Source organism: Papio anubis, chromosome 4 (assembly GCF_008728515.1).
Source record: "Papio anubis isolate 15944 chromosome 4, Panubis1.0, whole genome shotgun sequence".
Taxonomy (NCBI): domain Eukaryota; kingdom Metazoa; phylum Chordata; class Mammalia; order Primates; family Cercopithecidae; genus Papio; species Papio anubis.
In genome coordinates, this window is record NC_044979.1 from 69,826,744 (window position 1) to 69,853,859 (window position 27,116).

At 37.5% G+C, this 27,116-nt stretch overlaps 1 protein-coding gene across 9 annotated transcripts in view; it reads left to right on the forward strand.

Moving 5' to 3' along the window:
• Nucleotides 1–27,116, forward strand: part of CDK14 (cyclin dependent kinase 14) — a 581,124-nt gene that overhangs the window by 128,569 nt on the left and 425,439 nt on the right. For all 9 annotated transcript variants that reach the window (XM_017956186.2, XM_021935106.2, XM_031664857.1 and 6 more), the window contains 1 exon segment: nt 18,693–18,787. In XM_017956186.2, coding sequence (XP_017811675.2) covers nt 18,693–18,787 — 95 coding nt within the window.

The window sequence follows — 27,116 nt, forward strand, 5'->3', positions numbered from 1 at the left end:
TGATTTCCCAATTCATTCTTTATCTGCTTTTTTCTTTGTGGAACTTTCTAGGACTTTCTTTTTATCCCTGGTGTCATCCTTTTTCTTGGTGTTCAATGGGTGTTTTCAATTTTCAAGTTAATTTCTTTCAGTTTCAACAAGTTTTCTTATATGTTTAATTTTTTTAATCTTCTCTCTTTTTTAAAAACATTTTATTAGATGGATGTTGGCATTATTGGATTGATCTTCTAGTTACCTTACCTTTTCCCTGTTATTTTAAATCTTTTTTTCCTACCTTCTTGGTTTTTTTAACTTTAATTTTTAACCCTTTAATTACATTTTTAATTATACTAACATTTATTTCCACAAACTCTTTCTTATTCTTTGAATGCTCTTTTAAAAATTATACTGTTTTATTTCAACGAATAACATATCACTTCATATGTTTCTGAGGATACAAAATGTAGCTTGGGAAATTTTCTTTCCTTTTATATATTCTCTGAATTTTTCTGGATTTCCTTTGAGTTTCTTGTTTCTGTTTATTTGTTTTGGTCTCTGCCTTACCTGTTGAGATTTTTGGTGGGTCTATGTCATGCCTCTTGGAGAGAAACTGTTGGCTATCAGTTTATGTTATGAGTAATGTACTCAGAAGCTGATTGGAAGCTTTGTGCCTGGGTGGCTGGTCAGTTGGTGGCCTTCAGCATAGGAACTATTGGTGAAGACCTAGTTGTCTTATTTAAGTACTCTCAAATGTTACTATCTCTTGATCTTGTTTTCGTTACTGGGTGTTTCTCCCAAAATGGACTTTCCTAATTTATTTTTTTTAGGACATATAAACCTAGCTGTCACTATTCTGAGATGATCAAGAAGGGACTGAGGACCTTTCAGTTCTCTATGCAGACTTTCTCATGATTTTTTTTTTTTCATTCAGTATGATTCTTCAATCTGATATCCACTCTGCCTGGTATCCAAGCCCCAGCTGAATTCTCTGATTCAGCCTCTTCAGGGAATACATCTTTGGCGGGACTAGGAAGGGATAGAGGGCTGGCCGAGGGAGACTAGGGGCAAAGACCTCCAGCTTAAATTCACTCCAACTAATCATATCATTTGTAGCCCCAATTTGAACTTCAGCTCCAGTTTGTGAGTATTTTTGGGACTCTGAAGTATGAATTGACTTATTTCTTACTGGCTTAAGCCTTGGATCATGTAGGTATCAAGGTTTTTTGTTTGTTTGTTTGTTTGTTTTCACTCATCCTAGGCAATGTGACCTCTCAACTATTTGTGTCCTGTCTTTACATTTTTATTTCTGTCTTGTCTCTAGTGTTTTCTATACTAATTTTGATTGCCCTTATGGGTTTTAATTTTACTATTGTTTTAGTATGGATTTGTAAGGGGGAGAGATAAATACATGTGTTCAAGTCATCAAGCTTTCTGGAAATTTTCACTGTTTCTCTATTGTATTTTTAAATTTCTTTAGATCCTCTTGGGCTTACCCTTTCCTGGTTCACCCTGGGATAACTTTTTAAAATATATATTAGGGCATTTATATTACTTTGTGTGGGAACTGCATTGCTTTCTTTTTATTTTAGGAATTTTTGCTTCAATTCAATGTGCCCTGGAAAAGTGTCTTTTACCTTATCAAACTGGAAATGGCTTCGTTTTCTCTTTTAGCAGGATATTATAATATCCTTTTTTATTCTGAGTCCTTTCTATTTGCTACCCTTTTAAAACATTTTTTTTTCTTTTTTTTAAAATTATACTTTAAGTTCTGGGGTGCATGTGCAGAATGTGTAGGTTTGTTACATAGGTATACACGTGCCATGGTGGACTGCTGCACCCATCAACCTGTCATCTACATTAGGTATTTCTCCTAATGCCATCCCTCCTCTAGTCCCCTACTTCCCGACAGGCCCTGGTGTGTGATGTTCCCCTCCCCGTGTCCATGTGTTCTCATTGTTCAACTCCCACTTATGAGTGAGAACATGTCGTGTTTGGTTTTCTGTTCTTCTGTTAGTTTGCTGAGAATGATGGTTTCCAGCTTCATCCATGTCCTTGCAAAGGACATGAACTCGTCCTTTTTTGTGGCTGCATGGTATTCCATGGTGTATATGTGCCACATTTTCTTAATTCAGTCTATCATTGATGGGCATTTGGGTTGGTTCCAAATCTTTGCTATAGTGAACAGTGCCACAGTAAACATATGTGTGCATGTGTCTTTATAGCAGAATGATTTACAATCCTTTGGGTGTATACCCAGTAATGGGATTGCTGGGTCAAATGGTGTTTGTAGTTCTAGATCCTTGAGGAATCGCCACACTGTCTTCCACAATGGTTGAACTAATTTACACCCCCACCAACAGTGTAAAAGTGTACCTATTTCTCCACAGCCTTTCCAGCATCTGTTGTTTCTTGATGTTTTAATGATCGCCATTCTAACTGGCATGAGATGGTATCTCATTGTGGTTTTGATTTGCATTTATCTAATGATCAGTGATGATGAGCTTTTTTTCATATGTTTGTTGGCTACATAATGTCGTCTTTTGAGAATTGTCTGTTCATATCCTTTGCCTATTTTTGATGTTTGTTTTTTTTCTCTTGTAAATTTGTTTAAGTTCTTCATAGATTCTGGATATTAGCCCTTTGTCAGATGGATAGATTATAAAAATTTTCTCCCATTCTGGAGGTTGCCTGTTCGCTCTGATGATAATTTCTTTTGCTGTGCAGAAGCTCTTTAGTTTAATTAGATCCCATTTGTCAATTTTGGCTTTTGTTGCCATTGCTTTTGGTGTTTTAGTCATGAAGTGTTTGCCCATGCTTATATCCTGAATGGTATTGCCTAGGTTTTCCTCTAGGGTTTTTATGGTTTTAGGTCTTATGTGTAAGTCTATAAGCCATCTTGAGTTAACTTTGTATAAGGTGTAAGGAAAGGATCCAGTTTCAGCTTTCTGCATATGGCTAGCCAGTTTTCCCAACACCACTTATTAAATAGGGAAACCTTTTCCCATTTCTTGTTTTTGTCAGGTTTGTCAGAGATCACATGGTTGTAGATGTGTGGTGTTATTTCTCAGGTCTCTGTTCTGTTCATTGGTCTATATATCTGTTTTGGTATCAGTACCATGCTGTTTTGGTTACTGTAGCCTTGTAGTATAGTCTGAAGTCAGGTAGTGTGATGCCTCCAGCTTTGTTCTTTCTGCTTAGGATTGTCTTGGCTATGCAGGCTCCATATGAACTTTAAAGTAGTTTTTTCCAGTTCTGTGAAGAAAGTCAGTGGTAGCTTGATGTGGGTAGCATTGAATCTATAAATTACTTTAGGCAGTATGGCCATTTTCACAATATTGTTTCTTCGTATCCATGACCATGGAATGTTTTTCCATTTGTTTGTCCTCTTACTTCGTTCAGCAGTGGTTTGTAGTTCTCCTTGAAGAGGTTCTTCATATCCCTTGTAAGTTGTATTCCTAGGTATTTTATTCTCTTAGTAGCAATTGTGAATGGGAATTCACTCATGATTTGGCCCTCTGTTTGTCTGTTACTGGTGTATAGGAATGCTTGTGATTTTTGCACATTGATTTTGTATCCTGAGACTTTGCTGAAGTTGCATATCAGCATAAGGAGATTTTGGGTGGAGATGATGGTGTTTTCTAAATATACAATCATGTCATCTGCAAACAGAGACAATTTGACTTCCTCTTTTCCTAATTGAATATCCCTTATTTCTTTCTCTTGCCTGATTGCCCTGGCCAGAACTTCCAATTACTATTTTGAATAGGAGTGGTGAGAGAGGGCATCCTTGTCTTATGCTGGTTTTCAAAGGGAATGCTTCCAGTTTTTGCTTATTCAGTATGATATTGGTTGTGGGTTTGTCATAAATAGCTCTTTTATTTTGAGATACGTCCCATCAATACCTAGTTTCTTGAGACTTTTTAGCATGAAAGGCTGTTGAATTTTGTCGAAGGTCTTTTCTGCATCTATTGAGATAATCATGTGGTTTTTGTCCTTGGTTCTGTTTATGTGATGGATTACATTTATTGATTTCCAGAAGTTGAACTAGCCTTGCATTCCAGGGATGAAGCCGACTTGATTGTGGTGGATAAGCTTTTTGATGTGCTGCTGGATTTGGTTTGCCAGTATTTTATTGAGGATTTTTGAATCAATGTTCATCAGGGATATTGGCCTGAAATTTTCTTTTTTTGTTGTGTCTCTGCCAGGTTTTGGTATCAGGATGATGCTGGCCTCATAAAATGAATTAGGGAGGACTCTCCCTTTTTCTATTGTTTGGAATTGTTTCAGAAGGAATGGTACCAGCTCCCCTTTGTACCTCTGGTAGAATTCGGCTGTGAATCCTTCTGGTCCTGGACTTTTTTTGGTTGGTAGGCTATTAATTATTGCTTCAATTTCAGAACTTATTGGTCTATTCAGGGATTCGACTTCTTCCTAGTTTAGTTTTAGGAGAGTGTATGTGTCCAGGAATTTATCCATTTCTTCTAGATTTTTTAGTTTATTTGTGTAGAGGTATTTATAGTATTCTCTAATGGTAGTTTGTATTTCTGTGGGATTGGTGGTGACATCCCCTTAATAATTTCTTATTGCATCTATTTGATTCTTCTCTCTTTTCTTCTTTATTAATCTGACTAGTGGCCTATCTATTTTGTTGATCTTTCAAAAAACCAGCTCCTGGATTCATTGATGTTTTGAAGAGTTTTTCCTGTCTCTATCTCCTTCAGTTCTGCTCTCATCTTAGTTATTTCTTGTCTTCTGCTAGATTTTGAATTTGTTTGCTCTTGCTCCTCTAGTTCTTTTAATTGTGATGTTAGGGTGTGAATTTTAGATCTTTCCTGCTTTCTCTTGTGGGCATTTAGTGCTATAAATTTCCCTCTACACACTGCTTTCAATGTGTCCCAGAGATTCTGGTATGTTGTGTCTTTGTTTTCATTGGTTTCAAAGAACATCTTTATTTCTGCCTTAATTTCCTTATTTACCCAGTAGTCTTTGAGGAGCAGGTTGTTCCATTTCCATGTACTTATGTGGTTTTGAGTGAGTGTCTTAATCCTGCGTTCTAATTTGATTTCTCTGTGGTCTGAGAGACTGTTATGATTTCCATTCTTTTGTGTTTGCTGAGGAGTGTTTTACTTCCAGTTATGTGTAAGTGTGATGTGGTGCTGAGAAGAATGTATACTCTGTTGATTTGAGGTGGAGAGAGTTCTGTAGATGTCTATTAGTTCTGGTTGGTCCAGAGCTGAGTTCAAGTCCTTGATATTTTTGTTAATTTTCTGTCTAATTGATCTGTCTAATATTGACAGTGGGGTGTTAAAGTTTCCAACTATTATTGTTTGGGAGTCTAAGTCTTTGTAGGTCTCTAAGAACTCGCTTTATGAGTCAATGTGCTCCTGTATTGGGTGCATATATGTTTAGGATAGTTAACTCTTCTTGTTGCATTGATCCCTTTACCATTAGTGGTGTCCTTCTTTGTCTCTTTTTATCTTTCCTGGTTTAAAGTCTGTTTTAAAGTCTGCAACCCTTGCTTTTCTTGCTTTCTGTTTGGTTGGTAAATATTCTTCCATCCCTTTATTTTGAGTGTATGTTTGTCTTTGCATGTGAGATGGATCTCCTTAATACAGCACACTGATGGGTCTTGACTCTTTATCCAGTTTGCCAGTCTGTGTCTTTTAATTGGGACATTTGGCCTGTTTATATTTAAAGTTAATATTGTTAGGTGTGAATTCCGTCCTGTCATTATGATGCTAGCTGGTTATTTTGCCCGTTAGTTGATGCAGTTTCTTCATAGTGTTGATGGTCTTTACAATTTGGTATGTTTTTGCAGTGGCTGGTCCTGCTTGTTCCTTTCCATGTTTAGTGCTTCCGTCAGGAGCTCTTGTAAGGCAGGCCTGGTGGCGACAGTGTCTCTCAGCATTTGCTTGTCTGTAAAGAATTTTATTTCTCCTTCCCTTATGAAGCTTAGTTTGGCTGGATATGAAATACTGTGTAAAATACTTTCCTTTAAGAATGTTGAATATTGGTGTCCCCTCTCTTCTGGCTTGTAGGGTTTCTGCTGAGAGATCTGCTGTTAGTATGATGGGCTTCCCTTTGTGGGTAACTCAACCCTTCTCTCTGGCTGCCCTTACATTTTTTCGTTCATTTCAACCTTGGTAAATCTAATGATTATGTGTCTTGGGGTTGCTCTTCTTGAGGAGTATCTTTGTGGTGTTCTCTGTATTTCCTGAATTTGAATGTTGTCCTGCCTTGCTAGGTTGGGGAAGATCTCCTGGATGATATCCTGAAGAGTGTTTTCCAACTTGGTTCCATTCTCCCCGTCACTTTCAGGTACAACAATCAAATGTAGATTTTTGTCTTTTCTCATAGTCCCATATTTCTTGGAGGCTTTGTTTGTTTCTTTTCACTCTTTTTTCTCCAGTCTTATCTTCTTGCTGTTTTTCATTGAGTTGATCTTTAATCTCTGATATCCTTTCTTCCCTTGATTGATTGAGCTATTGATAATTGTGTATGCTTCACGAAGTTCTCGTGCTGTGTTTTTCAGCTCCATCAGGTCATTTATATTCTTCTCTAAACTGGTTATTCTAGTTAGCAATTCGTCTAACCTTTTTTCAAGGTTTTTAGCTTCATTGCGTTGGGTTAGAACATGCTCCTTTAGCTCAGAGAAGTTTGTTATTACCCACTTTCTGAAGCCTACTTCTGTCAGTTTGTCAGACTCATTCTCCATCTGGTTTTGTTCCCTTGCTGGCGAGGAGTTGTGATCCTTTGGAGGAGAAGAGGTGTTCTGGTTTTTGTAATTTTAAGCTTTTTTTGTGCTGGTTTCTCCCCATCTTCGTGGATTTATCTACCGTTGGTCTTTGATGTTGGTGACCTTTGGGTGGGGTATCTGAGTGGACATCCTGTTTGTTGATGTTGATGCTATTCCTTTCTCTTTGTTAGTTTTCCTTCTAACAGTCAGATGCCTCTGCTTCAGGTCTGATGGAGTTTGCTGGAGGTCCAATCTAGACCCTGTTTGCTGGGTATCACCAGCCGAGGCTGCACAACAGCAAAGATTGCTGCCTGTTCCTTCCTCTGGAAGCTTCATCTCAGAAGGGCACCCACCAGATGCCAGCCACAGTTATCCTGTATGAGTGTCTGTTGGCCCCCACTGAGAGGTGTCTCCTAGTTAGGATTACATGGGGTTCAGGGACCCACTTGAGGAGGCAGTCTGTCCCTTATCAGAGCTTGGACACCGTGCTGGGAGATCCACTGCTCTCTTTAGAGCTGTCAGGCAGGGATGTTTAAGTCTGCTGAAGCTGTGCCCACTGCCACACCGTTCCCTGGTTGCTCTGTCCCAGGGAGATGGGGGTTTTATCTCTAAGTCCCTGACTTGGGGCAGCTGCCTTTCTTTCAGAGATGCCCTGCCCAGAGAGGAGGAATCTAGAGGAGTCTGGCCACAGTGGCCTTCGGCCTGGCCTTACTGAACTGCAGTGGGCTCTGCCCATTTCAACCTTCCCGGCAGCTTTGTTGACACTGTGAGGGTAAAACCACCTACTCAAGCCTCAGCAAAGGTGATGCCCCTCCCCCCACCTAGCTTAAGCTTCCCAGGTCGACTTTAGACTGCTAAGCTGGCAACGAGAATTTCAAGCCAGTGGATCTTAGCTTGCTGGGCACCATGGAGGTGAGACCTGCTCAGCCAGACCACTTGGATCCCTGGCTTCAGCCCCCTTTCCAAGGGAGTGAACAGTTCTGTCTCCCTGGGATTCCAGGTGCCACTGAGGTATGAAAAATAAACTGCTGCAGCTAGCTCGGTGTCTGCCCAAATGGCTGCCCAGTTTTGTGCTTGAAACCCAGGGCCCTGGTGGCCTAGGCACTGGAGGGAATCTCCTGGTCTTTCGGTTGTGAACACTGTGGTAGAATAACAGTATCTGGGCCAGAGTGCACCGTCCTCCTGGTACAATCTCTCATGGCTTCCCTTGGCTGGGGGAGGGAAATCCCTCGACCCATTGCGCTTCCTTGCGCTTCCTGGATGAGGGATTTCCTACCCGGGTTTGGCTAGCCCTCTGTGGGCTGCACCACCTGTCCAACCAGTCCCAGTGAGATGAACCGGGTACCTAAGTTGGAAATGCCGAAATCACTTGCCTTCTGTGTCAATCTCGCTGGGAGCTGCAGATGGGAGCTGTTCCTATTTGGCCATCTTGCCAGCAAATCCTGTCTGCTGCCTATTTGTTCTCTGCCCTGTTGTGATAAGAAGGGGCACTTTATTATGTTTTTTTTGTTTGTTTGTTTGTTTTGGTGGAAAGGTTAATTTCCACTGGATTCTGAATTGGGCAGAAAATGGAGACAGTAACACTTTTTGCATAACGCCATTTTCCATCCCCTGCAGCAGTGTAAAGAATTGATCGGTTAATACCCATGGGAAGCATGGGAAAAGCAAGGGAGCCTTATAGACACGGGTGTTACTTTTTTACAGTGCTTAGAGGATGTAACAATGGCTGATAAGCATCAAAGGAAGAACCTCTTTCCTTAAGGGTCACCATGATTTATGTCATACTTTTATCATTTTAAAAAAAAAATATTAGTTATCTTTAATATTTTAAATAAAATATAAGCTCCAAGAGTAGAGCTGAAAAGGAAGGAGAACATGATAAAAGTATGGCATTGCAGCTACTGTTTTAATGAGGAAAGCATTGTTTTTTGGAAATACTGTGTTAAAAACTATTTTAAAATACCATGCCTTCCCAACTGTATACATCTATATGCTCTTCACATACAGGCCATTATATATTAGAAGCCTTGATGGAAATCAAGGAACCAAGAATGCCTTGACCTCAGTGGCCATCATGCTAATGTAACTGGCTGATTGTTCTTTTTTCTTCAGATAGTGGCACTTTAAAATTCATGCAAAATATAAAGAATGTGATTTTATTTATAGTGGTATATTTTAAGAGGGTATTTGACAGGGTTTTTAAATTTGTTTCAGACATATATTGAGTGCCCACTTTTCCTAGGACTAGTCCCTGTGTAGTGTTTAATACTGTCATTGATATGACAAACCTTCCCTCCCCTATTCCTGCCACCTCCCCTAACCCAGCTGTGCTCCTCAGTAGCTGCAATTCTTGGGAGTACTACGGGAGATTTCCTGTCTTGCTGGACCAATTTAGAAGGGATTTCATTGAGTTGTGCTGTCATAAGCTGATCTTAAAGAGGGCATATTTTCAGAAACTCGTATTTAGGTTAAGGTCCTCTCTACATTCCACAAATTGCTCCAAATTTACCTCTTTTCATCACCATAAAAATCTATATCCCATGATAGGCAGGCCTAATCTGGGAGATGTGGGAGGAGGGTGCAAACCTGCAAATGAGAGTTTCACTTCAGTTTTTAGATACTTGTTCTTGGGGTGTGGTGAGTGTCTCATCTTGGCATTACTTCCTCTTCTGGGGAGTGGAAAATTCCCAGATTAGAACCAAGCCCCATTGACAGGTTGTTACCATGTGTGATGTTTGGATCCATACCTCTGTGCAGCACCTAGATCTATTTTATAACCAAGTTACCTATCAATGATGCATTACCTTAGTGTGGCTGTAATAGGGCTGTCAATGCTGGGTGATAAAGCTTGTTCTGGAGATCAAAGGCAAAATAAAAATTAGCCCAATCAGGTTTGACTTTAAATCCTTATTTAATGGGGCCACGTGGTTCTGATTGAATCCTTCCTCTTTCACCCTCATATCCACTCTCACAGTTACAGTGTAATGTACTGGAGAAGTGATTCTCTATTATGGTTTTCCTCAATTCAAGGGGTACTCAGCAATCTTAAGCAAGGAGTTATGTGTGAGGGTTAAAATCAATTTTCGGTGAAGTCAGTATGAAGCTATGGACATTCTTACTGGATATCATGGTATCATTACAGTGAACACTGAAGTATACTCATGAAGTTTATAAAAATGCAGTTCAGACACCCATGCTTGCTTTTGCGAGTGGGGTTTCAATAGAAGACAGACCGAAGCATGTTTAATATTTCCTCCGTGTGGGTGAGAGTTAGGACTCTGTGGGAATATTCCACCAGTATAATAGTAACAAAGAAAATCATTTTCAATTCTGATCATCTTGGTTTGAATTCCAGTTCTGCCAGTAACTGTAAGATTTTAGATGAGTTACTTTTTCAGTCTGTAAATTATTCATGTTCAAATGGGGATAGTAATAGAACCAACCTTATGGTGGTATGATAGAGATTAAGTTTATGTAATGCATGTAAAATGATTAGCTTAAGGCCTGGTAGGTAATCACTTGATATTAGCTACTTGTTGTTATTATTATTATTATACAGACAATGAACTAGAGCTGTCAAGGGTTAAGAACACCTTTATGGCAGAGTGGCAAACATTGTTCAGCTGGAACATTGTGTACACGTTTCATTATCCATGTCAGTGTTCCCCTCCGCTGGCCCAGATAATTGACGGTTCTCTATACTTTTATTCGTTTTTTTAAAAAAAAGTATTGACATCATCTCATTAAATTTCACATCTCTATGCAGTTAGTGTCTGTTAGAAATTGCTGATTAGCCTTGTATTTCCACGTCTCTAAAGTGGTATCTCAAGGCTACACTCTAAGTAGGGAAGTCATAAGCAGAGAAGAGTTGTCCCATAAAGCTGTTTCTCATCCGTCCACACATCTGACATCAAAAAGCCAAAGATAATGTTTAAGGTTGACTACACCTTGGTTTGATCCAGCATCTTTATTTAAATGTGATGATTTAATAAAGTTGCAAGGAAAAAAAGACAAAGGCCTCAACTTTAATTATAAAAATCTCTCCTTCTGAATTATTCTTTTTTTATTCATTTGATAGGAAGAATTTTATTATTGACCTCTTTAAAGATTTGGCATTTGGATTCCTTATTTATATATATAGTAATTATAGACCAGACCATTTCTGCATACTTAATATAGGAGACTCACTTTATAAGACTCTTAACTGTCAAAGTGGAGACTGTCTCTTGGATGCATCCTATTCCATAGGCCTATTCTTTTGTAGACTAGGAAAAGTTTTAGATAGGAATTACATGCCTTTGATTCTTCCTATGGAGTCAGCATGATTGATTTGTAAGTTACAGAGTATTTCCACAATGTCTATCTATCAGTTTCACAGGGCAAATAATGTTGGTTGTTTTACCACAAAATATGGGAAAATATTAATTTTCTGCCATTGTAGTGTTAACAGAATATAGAATACAACCACAGCAGTTAATGCATCCAAATCCAGTTAATTAGATAGACTACTTTGTACCACTAGCATCTTCCTTTACTAAATCTTTCTTGTGAATGAATGATTTTCATTAAAAAAATTTTGTTTTCTAATTTCTTCAGTACAGTTTTTTCAAGTAGTAAGTTTAATATGGTCTGTCTTAAAAACAATTACATTAACTCTTTTATACAAAGCTATCTATGTAGAGTGAATATATCATTTCTTGAAAATTATTTGTGCCTTTCCAGAAAGAGAAAATTTTGGCTTCCTATTCTCTTGCCAAGTGGTGACTGTGTCTTACACTTACTTTAAGTAGTCATTAGCAGTTTATTTCCTAATAAGAATAAAAAGGTAATTTTCCGCTGCTACATTTTTAACTTAGATTGGATTCATTCTTAAAGGAGCACAAAAGCAAACACACAGACCTCTCATTCTGATTTTAAATAATTTAGAGTGGAACTGTGAACACAATATTTTCCCCATTGAAGATCATTTTATACTGAAGTTTAATATAGGTTTTAAAATTTCTATTTAAAACTTAGGCTCAGGAGGGTGATGGTAAAGTGTGACATTCACAAGCTGTTTCCTGGTGATGAAAAATGCATGAGAACATAACCCACACAGGACTAGTCAGGCGACTTTGAATGTAATTTTCCATTAAATTTTACTTGATTTAACTCAACACATGGTTTGTATCTTACAAATTTCTTGAAGAAAAAAATAGGTGGTCCTAAGGGAATATAATGCTTAAAGAGCTCATCATTGTAATCATAGTTTAAATTACATGGAACCGAGTTAAATTCCTAAAAAATATCTTATACCCTCCCCCCCTTCTTCTCCTCCCTCCGTTCCTTTCTATATTATTTTTTGAAATATCTTTGTCCTTCATATATCTATATACACACATATATATATTTGTATTTTATGCTATCTGCATAAATATATATATGGTGGGGGGGGGGGAGAGAGAGAGAGAGAGAATGTGTGTGTGTGTTATGGACTGCATACTGTTCCCTTAAAATTCCTATGTTGATGTCCCAGCCCCCAGTACCTGAAAATGTAACTGTATTTGAAGGTAAGGTTTTAAAAGAGGTGACTAAATTAAATTTTGGTCATTGGGTGTGACTCTAATATAATATGACTGGTGTCGTTGCAAGAAGTGTAGAGACACCAGGGATCCCGTCAGCCAGAGGGAAGGCCATGTGAGGACACATGAGATGGTGGCCATCTGCAAGCCAAGGAGAGAGGACTCAGGAGAAACAAACCCTGCCAAAACCTTGATCTTGGACTTCTAGCTTCCAAAACTGTGAAAAAATAAATTTTTGTTGTTGAAGCTACCAAGTATGTGGTGTTTTGTTATGACACCTCTAGCAATCCATACATATGTATAAAATAAACCCTTGTTATTTGATTAGGATTTTTTCTTTAAACACTGTTAATTTGTGTTGCTAGTTTTGTTTTCTCGTACTGAGTGCTAGCAAAATTTGTGCTGCTAGTTTTGTTTTCGCATACTGAATGCTAAAAGGGAGCAGATTACTTAGATGGCTTTACTTTAAGGAAAAATATTTAATTGAAATTCAGTGTATGGTCTTGGGCAAATCGGTGTTTCTGGGAAGTTTTCATTTTTATATATTTGTATTAGAGTAAATGATGCCTACAGTGTTATGTAGCTCTAGGAGCTCTGATTTTGTGAAGGCAGGAATTCTATTTTTGATCTATATTTCATTATAAAATTAGTAATCATGGAGCTTGAGGAGGAATTGAACCCATATTGAATGCTTGGTCAGGAAATGGGTTACTGTTGTGTCCAGCAGTGCAGATTGAGTACTTGACCCTGGAAGCTTTCTTGCAGCACTTACTAATTTTCCAGCAGTTCTCTCAGCATTTGCCACAGTCATTCTTCCATTGAAGGTGCCACTGTCTAGAGATAGGCTGGATTAATAGTTGGGACTCTCAAAGATGAATTTGTTTCTTCTCTTTTTATTGGCATTAATGATGAGTAACAGTAGTTGCCTGATAATACCTCCTCAGTCTACACAGCTTTAGGTAACCTGGTGCTATATACACCTGAATAAATCTGACTTTAGATTTTGCAAAAATCTGTTTAGTTCCACACATAAATTAAGTTCTTTTTCATTACACAGAATGAGGAAACAACCTCATGGAAGTTTATGTGTAGTGGGTTGACTTCAACCATTGAGCCTTTACTCTATTTACAGGTGAATTGGATAGTAGAAAATTTTAATATGTGGCTGTTTTCTACAATCTCTGTGGCTTTAATTTTAAGCCCCTAACGTTTGGACATATTTAGAGATATATTTGTTATTGTAAGGATTAACATAATAGGTTCCTATTTTATGGAAGAGATTAGTATCTAAAGCACAAATACTCGTTAATAACCGCCAAATAGTGGAAGTTGGGTGGTTTCCTGTCTTGTTCTTGCATTTAAAAGTAATGGATCAAATATTTCACCATTTAATATGAGGTTTGTTACAGGTTTCTATAAAAATAATATTGAATTTGGAACCTTTCCTTTGTTACTAGATTACATAATTTTATGATTTTATTTCAGATACACAGTATACTGAATTTTAAAAATTATTTTTCAGCATTTTTCTTTTATGTAGGGAAATATATTAGTAAATTTTTTGAGGTTGAATCATTTTTGAATTAATGAGATAAATCTCATTTGGCCATGGTATATTATTCTTGTAGCACATTTGCAGAAATTAATTTTTAAAAATTTTCTTAGAATTTTTGCTCCTATGTTTGTGATACTTGGCCTTTTGTTTAATTAGTTAGTTAATTTTGGTAATAGGGTTTTGCTGGTTAGAAGCATTTTATATTTTTATGCTATCTGCTTCATACAACTTAGTATATCTGTTTCTTAAATTTTAGTAGAAGTTGCCCTTAGAAGATTATATTTTTAAGATTAACTCTTTAAATTTATTATGTTTATTGTGTCTTAGTTTTTGTATTTTGCTGAGGTCAATTTGGGTAATTAATTTTTTCTAGAAAGTATGTACTAAATTTTGAATATTTTGGTATAAAGCTGTTCATAGTATTCCAGGTTAATTAACGACAACAAAAACATTCGTTCTTAAACTGAGTTATGTTCTCTTTGTATTTCCAGTGTTTATTTAGTTCTCTTTTTAATGAGATTTTCCAGATAATTATCTGTTTTAATGGTCATTACAAATAGCATTTGGTTTTATTAATCATGTTTACAATACTTTTGTCTTATATTTTACAAATATCTTTCATTGTCTTTATTAATCTCATCCTACTGTGTTCTTTGTTGCTTCTTTTCTAGCTGCCATTAAAAGTCTAAATCATACTGCTTTATTGTTTTCTATTATATGCATATATTTAAATTTTCTTTTATGTGTTGATTTGGCTACATGCCATAGATCTTAAATGGTCATGCTCTCATTGTCATATATTTATGAATTTTAAATTTTTATTTTTTTAAACCCATGTTGTTAAACTATTCAGCTTTAATTTTTTTATTTCAACAAGATAACATTTGTTGTATATATTTAAGATACATAGATTGAGCATCCCCTATCTGAAATGCTTGGTACAGAGGTATTTTGGCTTTAAGATTTTTTTGGATTCTGGAATATACATGAGATATCTTAGGAAGGGGACCCCAAGTCTAAACATGAAATTCACTCATGTTTCATATGTAGCTTATATGCATAGTCTGAATGTAATTTTATACAATATTTTAAATAATTTTGTGCACCTGTCACATGAGGTCAGGTGTGGAATTTTCCACTTGTGGCATCATGCTGGTGTTCAAAAAGTTTCAGATTTTTGGAACATTTTGGTTTTAAGGTTTTTGGATTAGGGATTCTAATCTATATAGCGTGGTGTTATGGGATACATATAGATAGTAAAATGATTACTGTAGTGAAGCAAATTAACATATCTATCATCTCATATAGTTACCCATTTTTTTTGTTGTGGCGAGAACAGCTAAAATCTACTCATTTAGCAGGAATCCCAAATATAGTACGGTTTTGTTAATTATAGTCTTACTTTCTAATTTAATTGCATTGTGTTCAGAAAAAGCAACTTGAAATGTTTTTGCAGTTTTCAATATTGAGATCATCTTTGTGACTGAATCTATGATCATTTTTTGGTGAATTTTAAATGTGTGCTTGAAAGATTATAAATATATGAATATGTATATTAATTAAGCCATTGTTTCTAATATTTGAGCCCCATAGATCCCTTAATTATTAGTTACTTGCTTGCTCTGTCAATGTGTATGCTTGTCTTTCATTATCACCAACAGTTTCTCACTTTATTGCACCAACAATTGATACATTTCAAAACTATGTTATTTGGCCTTTACTAGTTTACTAGTTTATTAGACTTCTTGGTGGATTTTTAACATTCATTTTTTATGGGAGATACTAATTTAATCTATTTATTGTTTTGTAAATTCTGTCTTGTCTGCTATCAATACTACTATTGGTATTATTTTTAAAAATGCTTATTGAGCTATATTTTTCCCTTCCTCCTTTATTTTCAGATTTACTCTCGTTAAATCTCTTCTTAATAGCATATTGCTATATTTTCTTTGTTTTTTTAATCGGAGAGCTTTTCCTTTAATAGGGGAAGTTGATTCATTTATGTTTATTGTAATCATTGATATGTTTGGACTTTATTCTTATTTTATAAAATTTATTATTATTTTATAAAATTCTTGTTTTACAAAACTTTGCATGCTTTCTTACTGAATATGCCTCCTCCTCTAACCTCTCACTCCTTACCCTCTTTCTCTTTCATTGCATTTTTTTTCCCATTCCTCCCTCCCCAATTTGTTTGGGATTTGTACACCTTATTTATATCAATTTACTGATTCCCTTTTAAAGGTTAAGAAACATTCTAAAAGGTATGCATTTGGAGTTTCAATCTGTATCTGCAATATATTCTGATTTATTCAAGAAAACTCAGTGTGGTTTTATTTCTTCTTTCCTACTCTTCCTTGCCTTGTCCCCCCATCACTCCAGCTACATCTTACATTGAGATAATTTTATATCTAGATTTTTTTCTGTGGGTAGTAAAATTGTTGTGTTTCCATATTTCACTTGAGGGACTGTCTTGAGTATAGTATTAATTATGCAAAATTATTTTTCCTTTTAATTTTGAAAATATTGCTTAACTGTCTTTTTGCAGCTATTACAATCTGTGACAATACGTTTGCTGAATAAATTTTCTATTTAGATGCAACCTCTCCCTGAAGTTTTCTGGGAGAATTCTGTTCAGCCATTGAGCTTATTACTGTTTTAGCCTCTGGGGTTCAAGCAATTCTCCTGCCTCAGCCTCCCCAGTAGCTGGGACTACAGATGTGCACCACCATGCCCAGCTAATTTTTGTATTTTTAGTAGAGATGGGGTTTCACCATGTTGGGCAGGATGGTCTCGATCTCCTGACCTCGTGATCCGCCTTCCTCTGCCTCCCAAAATGCTGGGATTACAGGTGTGAGCCACCGCGCCTGGCCTATTTAAAGTTATCCTTACCTTTGCAATGTCAACCTGCCTTCCAAGGTTTTAGCTTATCTGCCCACTGAATTTTATCCTTCTCTTTTAGGATGTTGATTCTCCTAAAATGATTTGTGATTTTTGGTTGTATATTCATATTTGTACTTGAGAATCACTGTCAGCTTATTTTATTTTCTGTAAATTGTCTCTGCTGATTGTGTGAAAGGGATTACAGCTTGGGGGATGGGGAGACATTGCTTTTTCTCTTGTAGGGTATTGGCTACTTGAGTTCTTGCTCTGCTCAGATACCACACTCTAAGCCGTCTCCTGCGCAGATGCCTCTGCAGCTTGCTTGGGAGGACACTGCAGTCTCAACTGTTTATGTGTTGGTTGGTCTCATGTTCACTTAGAGGTTCCTGCTTCTTTTCTTTAATAGTCTTCTCCTACATGGTCAGGCTTTTCCCTGAAGTTTTGATTCTGATTACCTTCTTTCAGAATTCTTCAAAATTTCTGATTAGATATTGGCACTCTGTTTTCTGTTTCTAATTCTGATTTATTATTTTTGAAAAATAACTTTTCAGTCATGATGGGGTATTTTGGGTGGGAAGGAAGTAAGAAATGTATATTCAACTGGCCGCGTAAAATCCTAATAAATAGTAGGAGTCAGAATCGTTGCCCACATGTGTGTTTTTTGGTAAGTGGTACAGGAGTATACTCAAAAGTAGTGTTCAAGCCCAACTTCAAGAATACAAGTTCTAAACTTCTGAAGTTGGTTATTTATGAAGTACTACAAATATTAGCCACCTTTTATGAATTATGTATATGTATGTATATATTTATATTGGAATAAATCTCTTTAATAAGATATTTTTCATTCCTTGTGTAATTATCATTTTCTAATATGCTTTGGTATTACCCTTTTATTTAATAGCAACAGTATAATAATAGATCATTTCTTATTGAAATAAAAGGTGAATGCTTCTCCACCACGGAGGACAACACTCCCCTTTTCTTGCTCCATAGTTATTTAAAGTTGGGGTGGGAGTTGAGCACAATAAGAGTGATGAGGTCACTCCCTCTTAGCATGTTTTTTGGTCCTGTTGGGATGTGACCTGTCTTAAGGAAGAGTTACTTGGTGGCAGCTATGCCTTAAGGATTGATTTATGTGTATGTAAGAGAGTTCCATTTTGTATTAGTGATAGCTAAGTGATAACATCTTCTGATTATCTGTTTGAATTATCACTAAAAGGTATCAGAGGAGTACCTTTATATGGCTGAATATTATACCATCATGATTTACAACGGGATACACTAAATATTTTCGGCTTTGTCAGCCATGTGATCCATATTGGAACTACAGCTCTGTTGTAGTTTGAAAACCATGAAAAAATATACAAGTGAATGACCACGACTGTGTTTCAGTAAAACTTTATGAACACTAAAATTTAATTTTCGTATTATTTTCACATATCATGAAATTTTATTCTTATTTTGCTTTGTTTCCTTCAACCATTAAAAAAGTAAAAACTATTCTAAACTTATGGGATATACAAAAACAGGTAGTGGGCTGGATTTGGCCCATGGGCCACAGTTTACCAGCTCATATTTTAGAAGATTTAGAAGATTGTATAATAACATGTAAAGTATTCACAATTTATTGAATAAAAAAGGTAGGGTCAGGTTAAAAAACAGTAGATGTAGTGCAGTTTCATTTATGTAAGAAAGCAGTCATCAGCTTACAGATAGCACTGGAAGAGCAGATATCAAAATATTAACAGTGGTTCCCTGGTTAGATTATGGGAATAATTTCATTCTTCATTGTGTTTATTTGCATTTTTTGAGTTTTGTACCCTGTTTATTATGTTGTTTTGAAAAATAAATATATATGCCAGAAAAAACAGTTATTTAAAAAGTGACAGAGAATCTGTACATTCTCAGCAAAATTATGGTATTTGTTGTTAATTAATTTGATATAATCTGTTTTGCTTACCCTGTGCTTCATTTTTAGCCAACAAGTCCCAAATTTGGAAAAGCTGACTCATATGAAAAGCTGGAAAAACTAGGGGAAGGATCTTATGCTACAGTATACAAAGGGAAAAGCAAGTAAGTTCATTATTTTTGGAATATTTCACATGTGCAGTGTATCACGCCTCTTATTACTAAATAGCATTTTATTTAATTCTTATTTAATATACAATAGATTTTCCTCCCTTAGGGTATCTTTTTTCTTTTGGCAAGTGTGTAAAACTCATTGAAATTGGTGTGCTGTGCTAGTAAACAGTTTTTCAGACTGTTCAATTTATTTTTCTGTTTAACACTCCTCCCCACAACATTGTTTTCTCTTTCTTTCGAAGGAGTTGGAACCGTCTAATGAGAATTCATTTCCAGGTGAATTATGTGATTAATTTCTCATAGAGATTTAGTGTTGGGAATAGGAGTATTGATTTGACAGTGCCAAATGTATTGGCCATTCTTGGGGTCTTTTTAAATTAAGCTTTTACTCCATCTTTCAGAAGTCTCTTACTTTAAAAAAAAGGCAAACTTTTTCTTTTTCTTTCTGTCTGCTTTGGCATCATGCTGCATATATTTTCATATAGAGAAACAACTCTCGCCTCCTTTTCTTCTTTCTCTCCATTGTTCTCTGGCGGTCAGGGCACAGATTTGGATTTTTAAAAAGCTTGTCCTCATGTGTTTCTGATTGACCTCCTTCCTCTCCCTTATTGATTAAGGACAGAGTTAGTGACATGTAGTTGTAGATAAATTAATGCTATCTCTGCAACAACCACAGAAGTCACAAGCTTTGTTTTAACTTTATAACTCTACCAAATGATGTTGCAAAATAATTTTCTATACTGGCCCTGTTACCTCTTTTTAAAATCTTTATAGAAGATAGGACTTTTTTTTTTTTCTGAGACAGCATTTCACCCTGTTGCCCAGGCTACAGTGGCCTGATAACGGCTCATTGCATTCTCAACCTCCTGGGCTCAAACAGTCCTCTTGCCTTAGCCTCCTGAGTAACTGGGACTACAAGCATATGCCATCATGTCTGGCTATTTTTTAAAAAATTCTTTTGTAGAAACAGAATTTTCTTGTGTTGCCCAGGCTGGTTTTAAACTCCTGGGCTTAAGTGATCCTCTGGCCTCGGACATCCAAAGTATTGGGATTACAGGCATGAACCACTGCACCCAACCAGATTAGGGCATTGTAACTTAAGTAATTAGAAGATGTAGAAGAGAACAATTCTCTGAAGGATCATTCTAAAGACATAGTTGGAAATTTTGATTATGTGCTAATTTAGGTAATCTTAGGATTTTCAGGAGTGTGGTCTTGTACCTGTTTGTTCATGTTTCTTAAGTTTAGAAGATGAAATAGTCCTTATCAAGAAAGATATGTAAGGCAAAAATACTGTGAAGTCAAAAGTAGTAGTATTAATTTTGAGAGTTATAAAAAAAAGTTTGCAAAAATTGTGCAGGGAGCCGTCTTCATTCCACACCCAGGCAGATTGGAGCACCCGCTTGCCTGGTTCTGCATCCTGAACTGCTCCACCCCCTCTGTCCAGAGATCCTGGTATAGCGGAGCCCTCTTCACTGCATGCCCAGGCAGATCTCCAGGCATTCAAAGCACCTGCTCACTTCACCTGGATTGGCAGCCTGAGTTGCCCCACCCTTCCTTTGCAGACATCCAGGTGCAGGAGGGGCCCTTTCTGCTTCACATCCAGGCAGATCTCCAGGCAGTTAGAGCACCTGCTCACCTGATTCAGCATCCTGAGTCACTCACTGTTTCCTGTGCAGAGACCATGGTGCCGCTGGGCCTTCTGTGCTCCACACCCAGGCAGATCTCCAGGCATTTGGAGCACCAGTTCACCTGGAATGGCAGTCTAAGCTGCCTCACCCTTTCTACACAAAACTCTGGTGTAGCAGGGTCCTCTTTCCTCCATGCCCTGGCAAATCTCCAGGGTTCTGGAGTACTTACGCTCCTGGGTTAGGAATTTAGGCTGCCTCCACTTCCTCTGCATAGGCTTGGGGCTGCGGATGTTTCTCAGCTTCATGCTTAGGCACACCTCTGGGTGCTTGTTGGTTTTCCACTGGATTCTCCAGTGCTGGTGCTTGTTGCCTGTCATCAGGGGATGACCATCTTGCCTCCTGCCCCCCAGGACTGAGAAGGGAACTCAGAACACTGTGGACTCCACAGATCAGCCCATTGCCTAAGGCAACAGAGAGGATCTCCCCATAAATAAGGATCAGGTATATATCCAGCCACGTTGGCTGCAGTAGGTTCTTACCCATAAGTGCCATCCACTGGCTGTGGGTCAAACCGAACAGCCCTATATAAAAGCTGCTGATAGAAATGCATAGGGCTATAGAAGCAAAGCCAAAAGATCCTACCCTGCATCCTCTGCAGTCACAACACAGAGGGACTGGGGAGAAGGGAAAGGGAAAGGAAAAAAAAAACCCAAAAAAACCATCAATAATATTACAGAGAAAGAAAGAAAAAGAAAAAATCCAATCTGTACAAAAATAATTACAAAAATTATAGTGCCAGTATCTCCAGATGAGAAGAAACCAGCACAATTCTGTTATTGTGAAAAATCTGAATGTCATGGCACCACTGAAGGATCACAGTAACTCTCCAGCAATAATTCATGACCAAAGTGGAAACTCAGAAATGACAGATAAATAATTCAAAGCATGAATTACAAGGAAACTCAGTGAGATCCAAGTCATGATTCAAAATCTACACAAAGAAACTTCTAAATCAATCCAGGAAATGAAGAAAGAGATCTAACATCTTAAAAGGAAATCAGTCAGCATTTGTAGAATTGAAAAGCTCACTTAAGGAATTTCAGTACAATTGAGGCCAGACACAGTGACACGCCTGTAATCCCAGCACTTTGGGAGGCCAAGGCGAGCAGATCATCTGAGGTCAGGAGTTTGAAACCAGCCTGGACAAGATGATGAAACCCCGTCTCTACTAAAAATACAAAAATTAGCTGGGTGGGGTGGTGCATGCCTATAATCTCAGCTACTGCAGAGGCTGAGGCATGAGAATAGCTTGAACTTGGGAGGCGGAGGTTGCAGTGAGCCGAGATCACGCCACTGCACTCCAGCCTGGGCAACAGAGCAAGACTGTCTCAAAAAAAAAAAAAAAAAAAAAAAAAAGAGAGAGAGAGAGAAAAGAAAACAGTTGAAAGCTTCAATAGTTTAGACCAAGTGGAAGAAATAATTTCAGAGCTTGAAGACCAATCTTTTTAACTAACCCAGACAAAAATAACCATGTTTTTTAATGAACAAAGTCTTTGAGAAATATGGGATAATGTAAAGTGATCAAACCTACAAATTATTGGCATTCCTGAGTGAGACAGAGAAAAGGTAAACAACCTGGAAAACATATTTGAGGGAATAATCCCAGAAAAATCCCCTAATCTTGCTAGAGAGGTAGATATCCAGATTCAAAAAGTCTGGAGAACATCTGTGAGATACTATGTAAAATGAACATCACCAAGACATACTCATCAGGATATCTTAAGGTCAATGCTGAAGCAAAAATGTTACAGAGAAAAAGGCAAGATCACATATAAAAGGAACACCATTAAGCTAACAGTGGATTTCTCAGCAGAAACCTTACAAGCCAGGAGAGTTTGGGGGTCTGTTTTCAGCATTCTTAAAGAAAAGAAATCTCAGCCAAGAATTTCATATCCCACCAAGCTAAGCCTCATAAGCAAAGGAGAAATAAAATGTTTTCCAGAGAAGCAAGCACTAAGGGAATTTCTTACCAGTAGATCAGCCTTACAAGAGATCCTTAAGGGTGTTCTAAACATGCAAATGTAAGAACAATACCCACTACCACAAAAACACACGTAAGCACATGACCCACAGATTCTGTAAAGCCACCACAAAATAGAAACTGTAATGCAACCAAGTAACAACTTCATGATAGGCTCAAAACACTATATATCAATATTAACTTTGAATATAGACTGACTAAACCTCACACTTTTAAAGGGCACAGAATTGTAAGTTGGATTAATAAAAAAAACCAAACAAGACTTATCTCTCTGCTGCTTTCAAGAGACCCATCTCACATGTGATTACACCAGTAGGCTCAGAGTAAAGGATTGGAGAAAAATCTATCACTCAAATGGAAAACAAACAAGAGCAGGAGTCACTATTTTTACATCAGATAAAAGACTTTAAGCCAACAACAATAAAATAGGAGAAAGAAGGGCGTAACATAATGATAAAGTGTTCAATTCAACAAGAAGGCTTAACTATCCTAAATTTTTATGCATGCAACAATGGAACAACCAAATTCCTGAAACAATTACTTGTAGACCTACAAAAGGACTTAGCCACACAATAATAGTAGGGGCTTCAGCAACCCACTGACAGCATTAGACAGATCATCAAGGCAGAAAACTAACAAGGAAATTCTGGACTTAAATTCTACCCCTGACCAACTGGACCTAATAGGCATCTACAGAATATGCCACCCCCATTAACCACAGAATATACGTTCTTCTTATTTGCATTTAGGACAGATGACCACATACTCAGTCATAAAGCAAATCTGAATAAATTTAAAAAAAAAAGTCATACCATTCATACTCTTAGACCAGAGTGGAATAAAAATAGGAATCAATACCAAGAAGGTTTCCCCAAACTTCGCAATTACATGGAAATTAAACAACTTGCTCCTGAATGACTTTTGATACAACTAAAGCAGAAGTCAAAAAATTCTTAGACATAAATGAAAACAGAGACAAATCATACCAAAATCTCTGGGATACAGGAAAAGCAGTGTTAAGAGGAAAGTTTACAGCACTAAATGCCTACTTAAAATAGTTAGAAAGATCTTAACTTAACTAACATCACACCTAGAGGAACTAGAAAAACAAGAACAACCTAACCCCAAAACCAGAAGAAGAAAAGACATAACTAAAATCAGTGCAGAACTGACTGGAATTGAGACCTAAAAATATATTAAAAATCGTTGAAACCAAAAGGTGGTTCTTTGAAAGGGTAAAGATCAATAGAACACTAACTAAAGGAAGAGAGAAGATCCAAATTAGCACAATGAGAAATGGCAAAGGTGACATTACAACTGATCCCATGGAAATACAAAAGATTGTCAGAGACTATTAGGAACAACTCTGTGTATACAAAGTAGAAAATCTAGAGGAAATTGATAAATTTCTGGAACACATAACCTCCCAAGATTGAATCAGTAAGAAATGGAAACTCTGAACAGACCAATATCAAGTTCCACAATTGAATTAGTAGTAAAAACCTACCAACCAAAAAAAGCCCAGGACTAGATTGATTCATAGCCAAGTTCTACCAGAAGTACAGAAAAGAGACCGTATCAATTCTACTGAAACTATTGCAAAAAACTGAGAAAGATGGACTCTGCCCTATCATCGAGGATGATGAAGCCAGCATCATCCTGATATGAACAACTAGACACAAAAATCCTCAACAAAATACCAGCAAACCAAATCCAGCAGCGCATCAAAAAGATAATTCACCACAATCAAGTAGGCTTCATTCCGGAGATGCAAGGTTGGTTCAGAATTCACAAATCAATACATGTGTTTCATCACACAACAGAATTAAGAACAAAAACCATTTGATCATCTCAGTCGATTTGCAAAAAGCCTTTGATAAAATCCAGTATCCCTTCATGATAAAGACCCTCAATAAGCTAGGCACTGAAGGAACATAGCTCAAAATAATAAGAGCCACCTATGACAAACCCACAGCTAGCATCATGCTGAACTGATTACAGCTGGAAGCATTCCCCTAGAGAACTGGAAAAAGACAGGGATACCCACTCTCGCCACTCCTATTAAAACATAGTACCAGAAGTCCTAGCCAGAGCAATCAGGCAAGAGAAAGAAATAAAAGGCATCCAAATAAGAAAACAAGTCAAATTATCCATCTTTGCTGACAATATGATTCTATACTTGGGAAACCCTAAAGATTCTGCCAAAGAGCTCCTGGAATTGAAGAATGACTTCAGTACAGTTTCAAGCCTCCTGGTCACATGTAGTACTTAATTTCCTCCAAGTGGAGATGAAAGCCATTGCCTACTCACCTGCTTTAAGAGATGACAGGCTGTCTGGCTTTGCTTGCATTAAGGTGGCTAAGTCAGCTGAAGAATAACAGCTACATGTCATATTGCAGGACTTGAGAGCTAAGTTTGGAGTGTCCCTATAGTGCTACATAATTTAAATAGCCAACTAATTGTTGGGATCCCTGTTCCGATACTCCTCACCATTCTCCCATAAATGTGTGCATCCCAACTGCTGTCTTTAAACATAATCTTTAGCATCCTCCCCAAGAACAGCTCTCATTATCTTGCAGTGAAGCTGTCTGGCATTTGTAGAGATACTTGTGATTTTCAGTTTGTGAGCATTTTACACATATGTGTTGGTTTACAGGTGTCATGTTTGGATTTTACCATAAACCTCATATTAGTTTGCTAGGGCTTGCAATAACAATGTCCTACAATCTGGGTGGCTTAAACTACACGTATTTTCTCAGTTCTAGAGGCTAGAAGTCTGAAATCAAGGTGTCTGCAGGGTGGGTTCCTTCTGAGGGTTGTTAGGGAGAATCTGTTCCATGCCTCTCTCCTAGCTTCTGGTGGTGTGCTAGCAATCTTGGGCTTTCCTGGCTTCCAGGTGCATCACCCCTGTTGTTGCCTTCTTCTCCACATGGCATTCTTCTAGTGTGTATATGTGTGTGTGGGTGTGTGTGTGTGTCCGTCTGTCTCTGTGTCCAAGTTTTTCCCTTCTGTCAGGACGTGAGTTATATTTAAGGTCCACCCTAATGACCTCATTTTGATTGCCTCCATAAAGGCCTCAGTTCAAAAAAAATTGTGTTCTGAGGTGCTGAGGTGCTTGGGGTCAGAACCTCAACATACCTTTCTGAACAGTTCAATCCATAACACTTACTAGTGTCAAACCTCACTAACTTGGCATTTCTTTCATGACAGTGTTGTTCTTTTTCTGCCTGTAATATGTGTCATTCATCCTTTACCTATTGGTTCTTTTTAAAGCAATATAAGCAAAGGATATCTGTTACCCCCATCAAGAGATTTGTGTAATTTTTTTTTTTTTTTTTTTTTTTTTTTTTTTTTTTAGACAGGGCCTCTGTCACCTAGGCTGGAGTCAGGTAGTGCGTGCAATCTTGGCTCACTGCAACCTCTGCCTCCCAGGCTCAGGCGATCCTCCCGCCTCAGCCCCTGCAAGTAGCTGGGACTACAGACAGATGCCATCACACCCAGCTAATTTTTGTATTTTTTTGATTGAGATGGGGTTTTGCCATGTTGCCAAGACTGGTCTTGAACTCCTGAGCTAAAGTGATCCACCCACCTCGGCTTCCCAAAATGTTAGGATTACAGACATGAGCAATCATGCCCAGCTGGTGTGTGTAATTCTTGATTGTGGAGTAGTTGCTATTAGGCATGGTTTAGAAACTTGAAGAGGAATAGAAAGGGTTTTTAATTATTCTTGATTCTTTTGGATCTCTTATCCATGTAGGAACACAGACACTGGGGAGAAGTTCACTGAGATTCCTATATAGGTAGTCTGCTTTGTAATGAGCTTGGCTTCTAACAAATGGCTGGTTGACCCTGTTCATATCAATATACAAAACTCACAAATATGCCTTTTTTTTTTTTTTTTTTTGAGACCGAGTTTCGCTCTTGTTGCCCAGGCTGGAGTGCAGTGGTGTGACGTTGGCTCACTGCAACCTCCGCCTCCTGCGTTCAAGCGATTCTCCTGCCTCTGCCTCCTGAGTAGCCGAGATTACAGGCATGTGCCACCATGTCTGGCTAATTTTTTTGTATTTTTAGTAGAGACGGGATTTCTCCATGTTGGTCAAGCTGGCCTCAAACTCCTAACCTCAGGTGATCCGCCCGCCTGGGCCTCTCAAAGTGCTGGGATTACAGGTGTGAGCCACCGTACCTGGCCACAAATATGCTTTTAAGAAAAAACTTTGAACTTACCACATTCTCATATTTGAGTAGAAAGTTTTTGGTTTTTGATCAGTGTTCTCCAGATTTCTTCTGTCTCTCTATCTCTTTGTCTTTCACTGTCTTTTTGTCTCTCCCTCTCCTTCTTTCTCTCTTTCTGTTTTTATGTTTAGATGGGGGGTGGCAATTAGCATTCTGACTGCTAATCTCTCTTCTGGTTTGGTTTTCTGATTATGTTCTCTCTTCTAAATTCCTGTAGCATTTAATATAGGATTAAAAATTATGCATTATGTAATACTTTGAAAAATTAAAATACATGGCATTTTAAAATGTCTTTAATTCAGCACCTTGAAATCATCTTTTTACCTCTCAGTTTACCAAGGACTTCTGTATATTCAGGGACATGTTAATATTTTTTGAACTTATTCAACTAATGATGAATATTCATTATATTGTT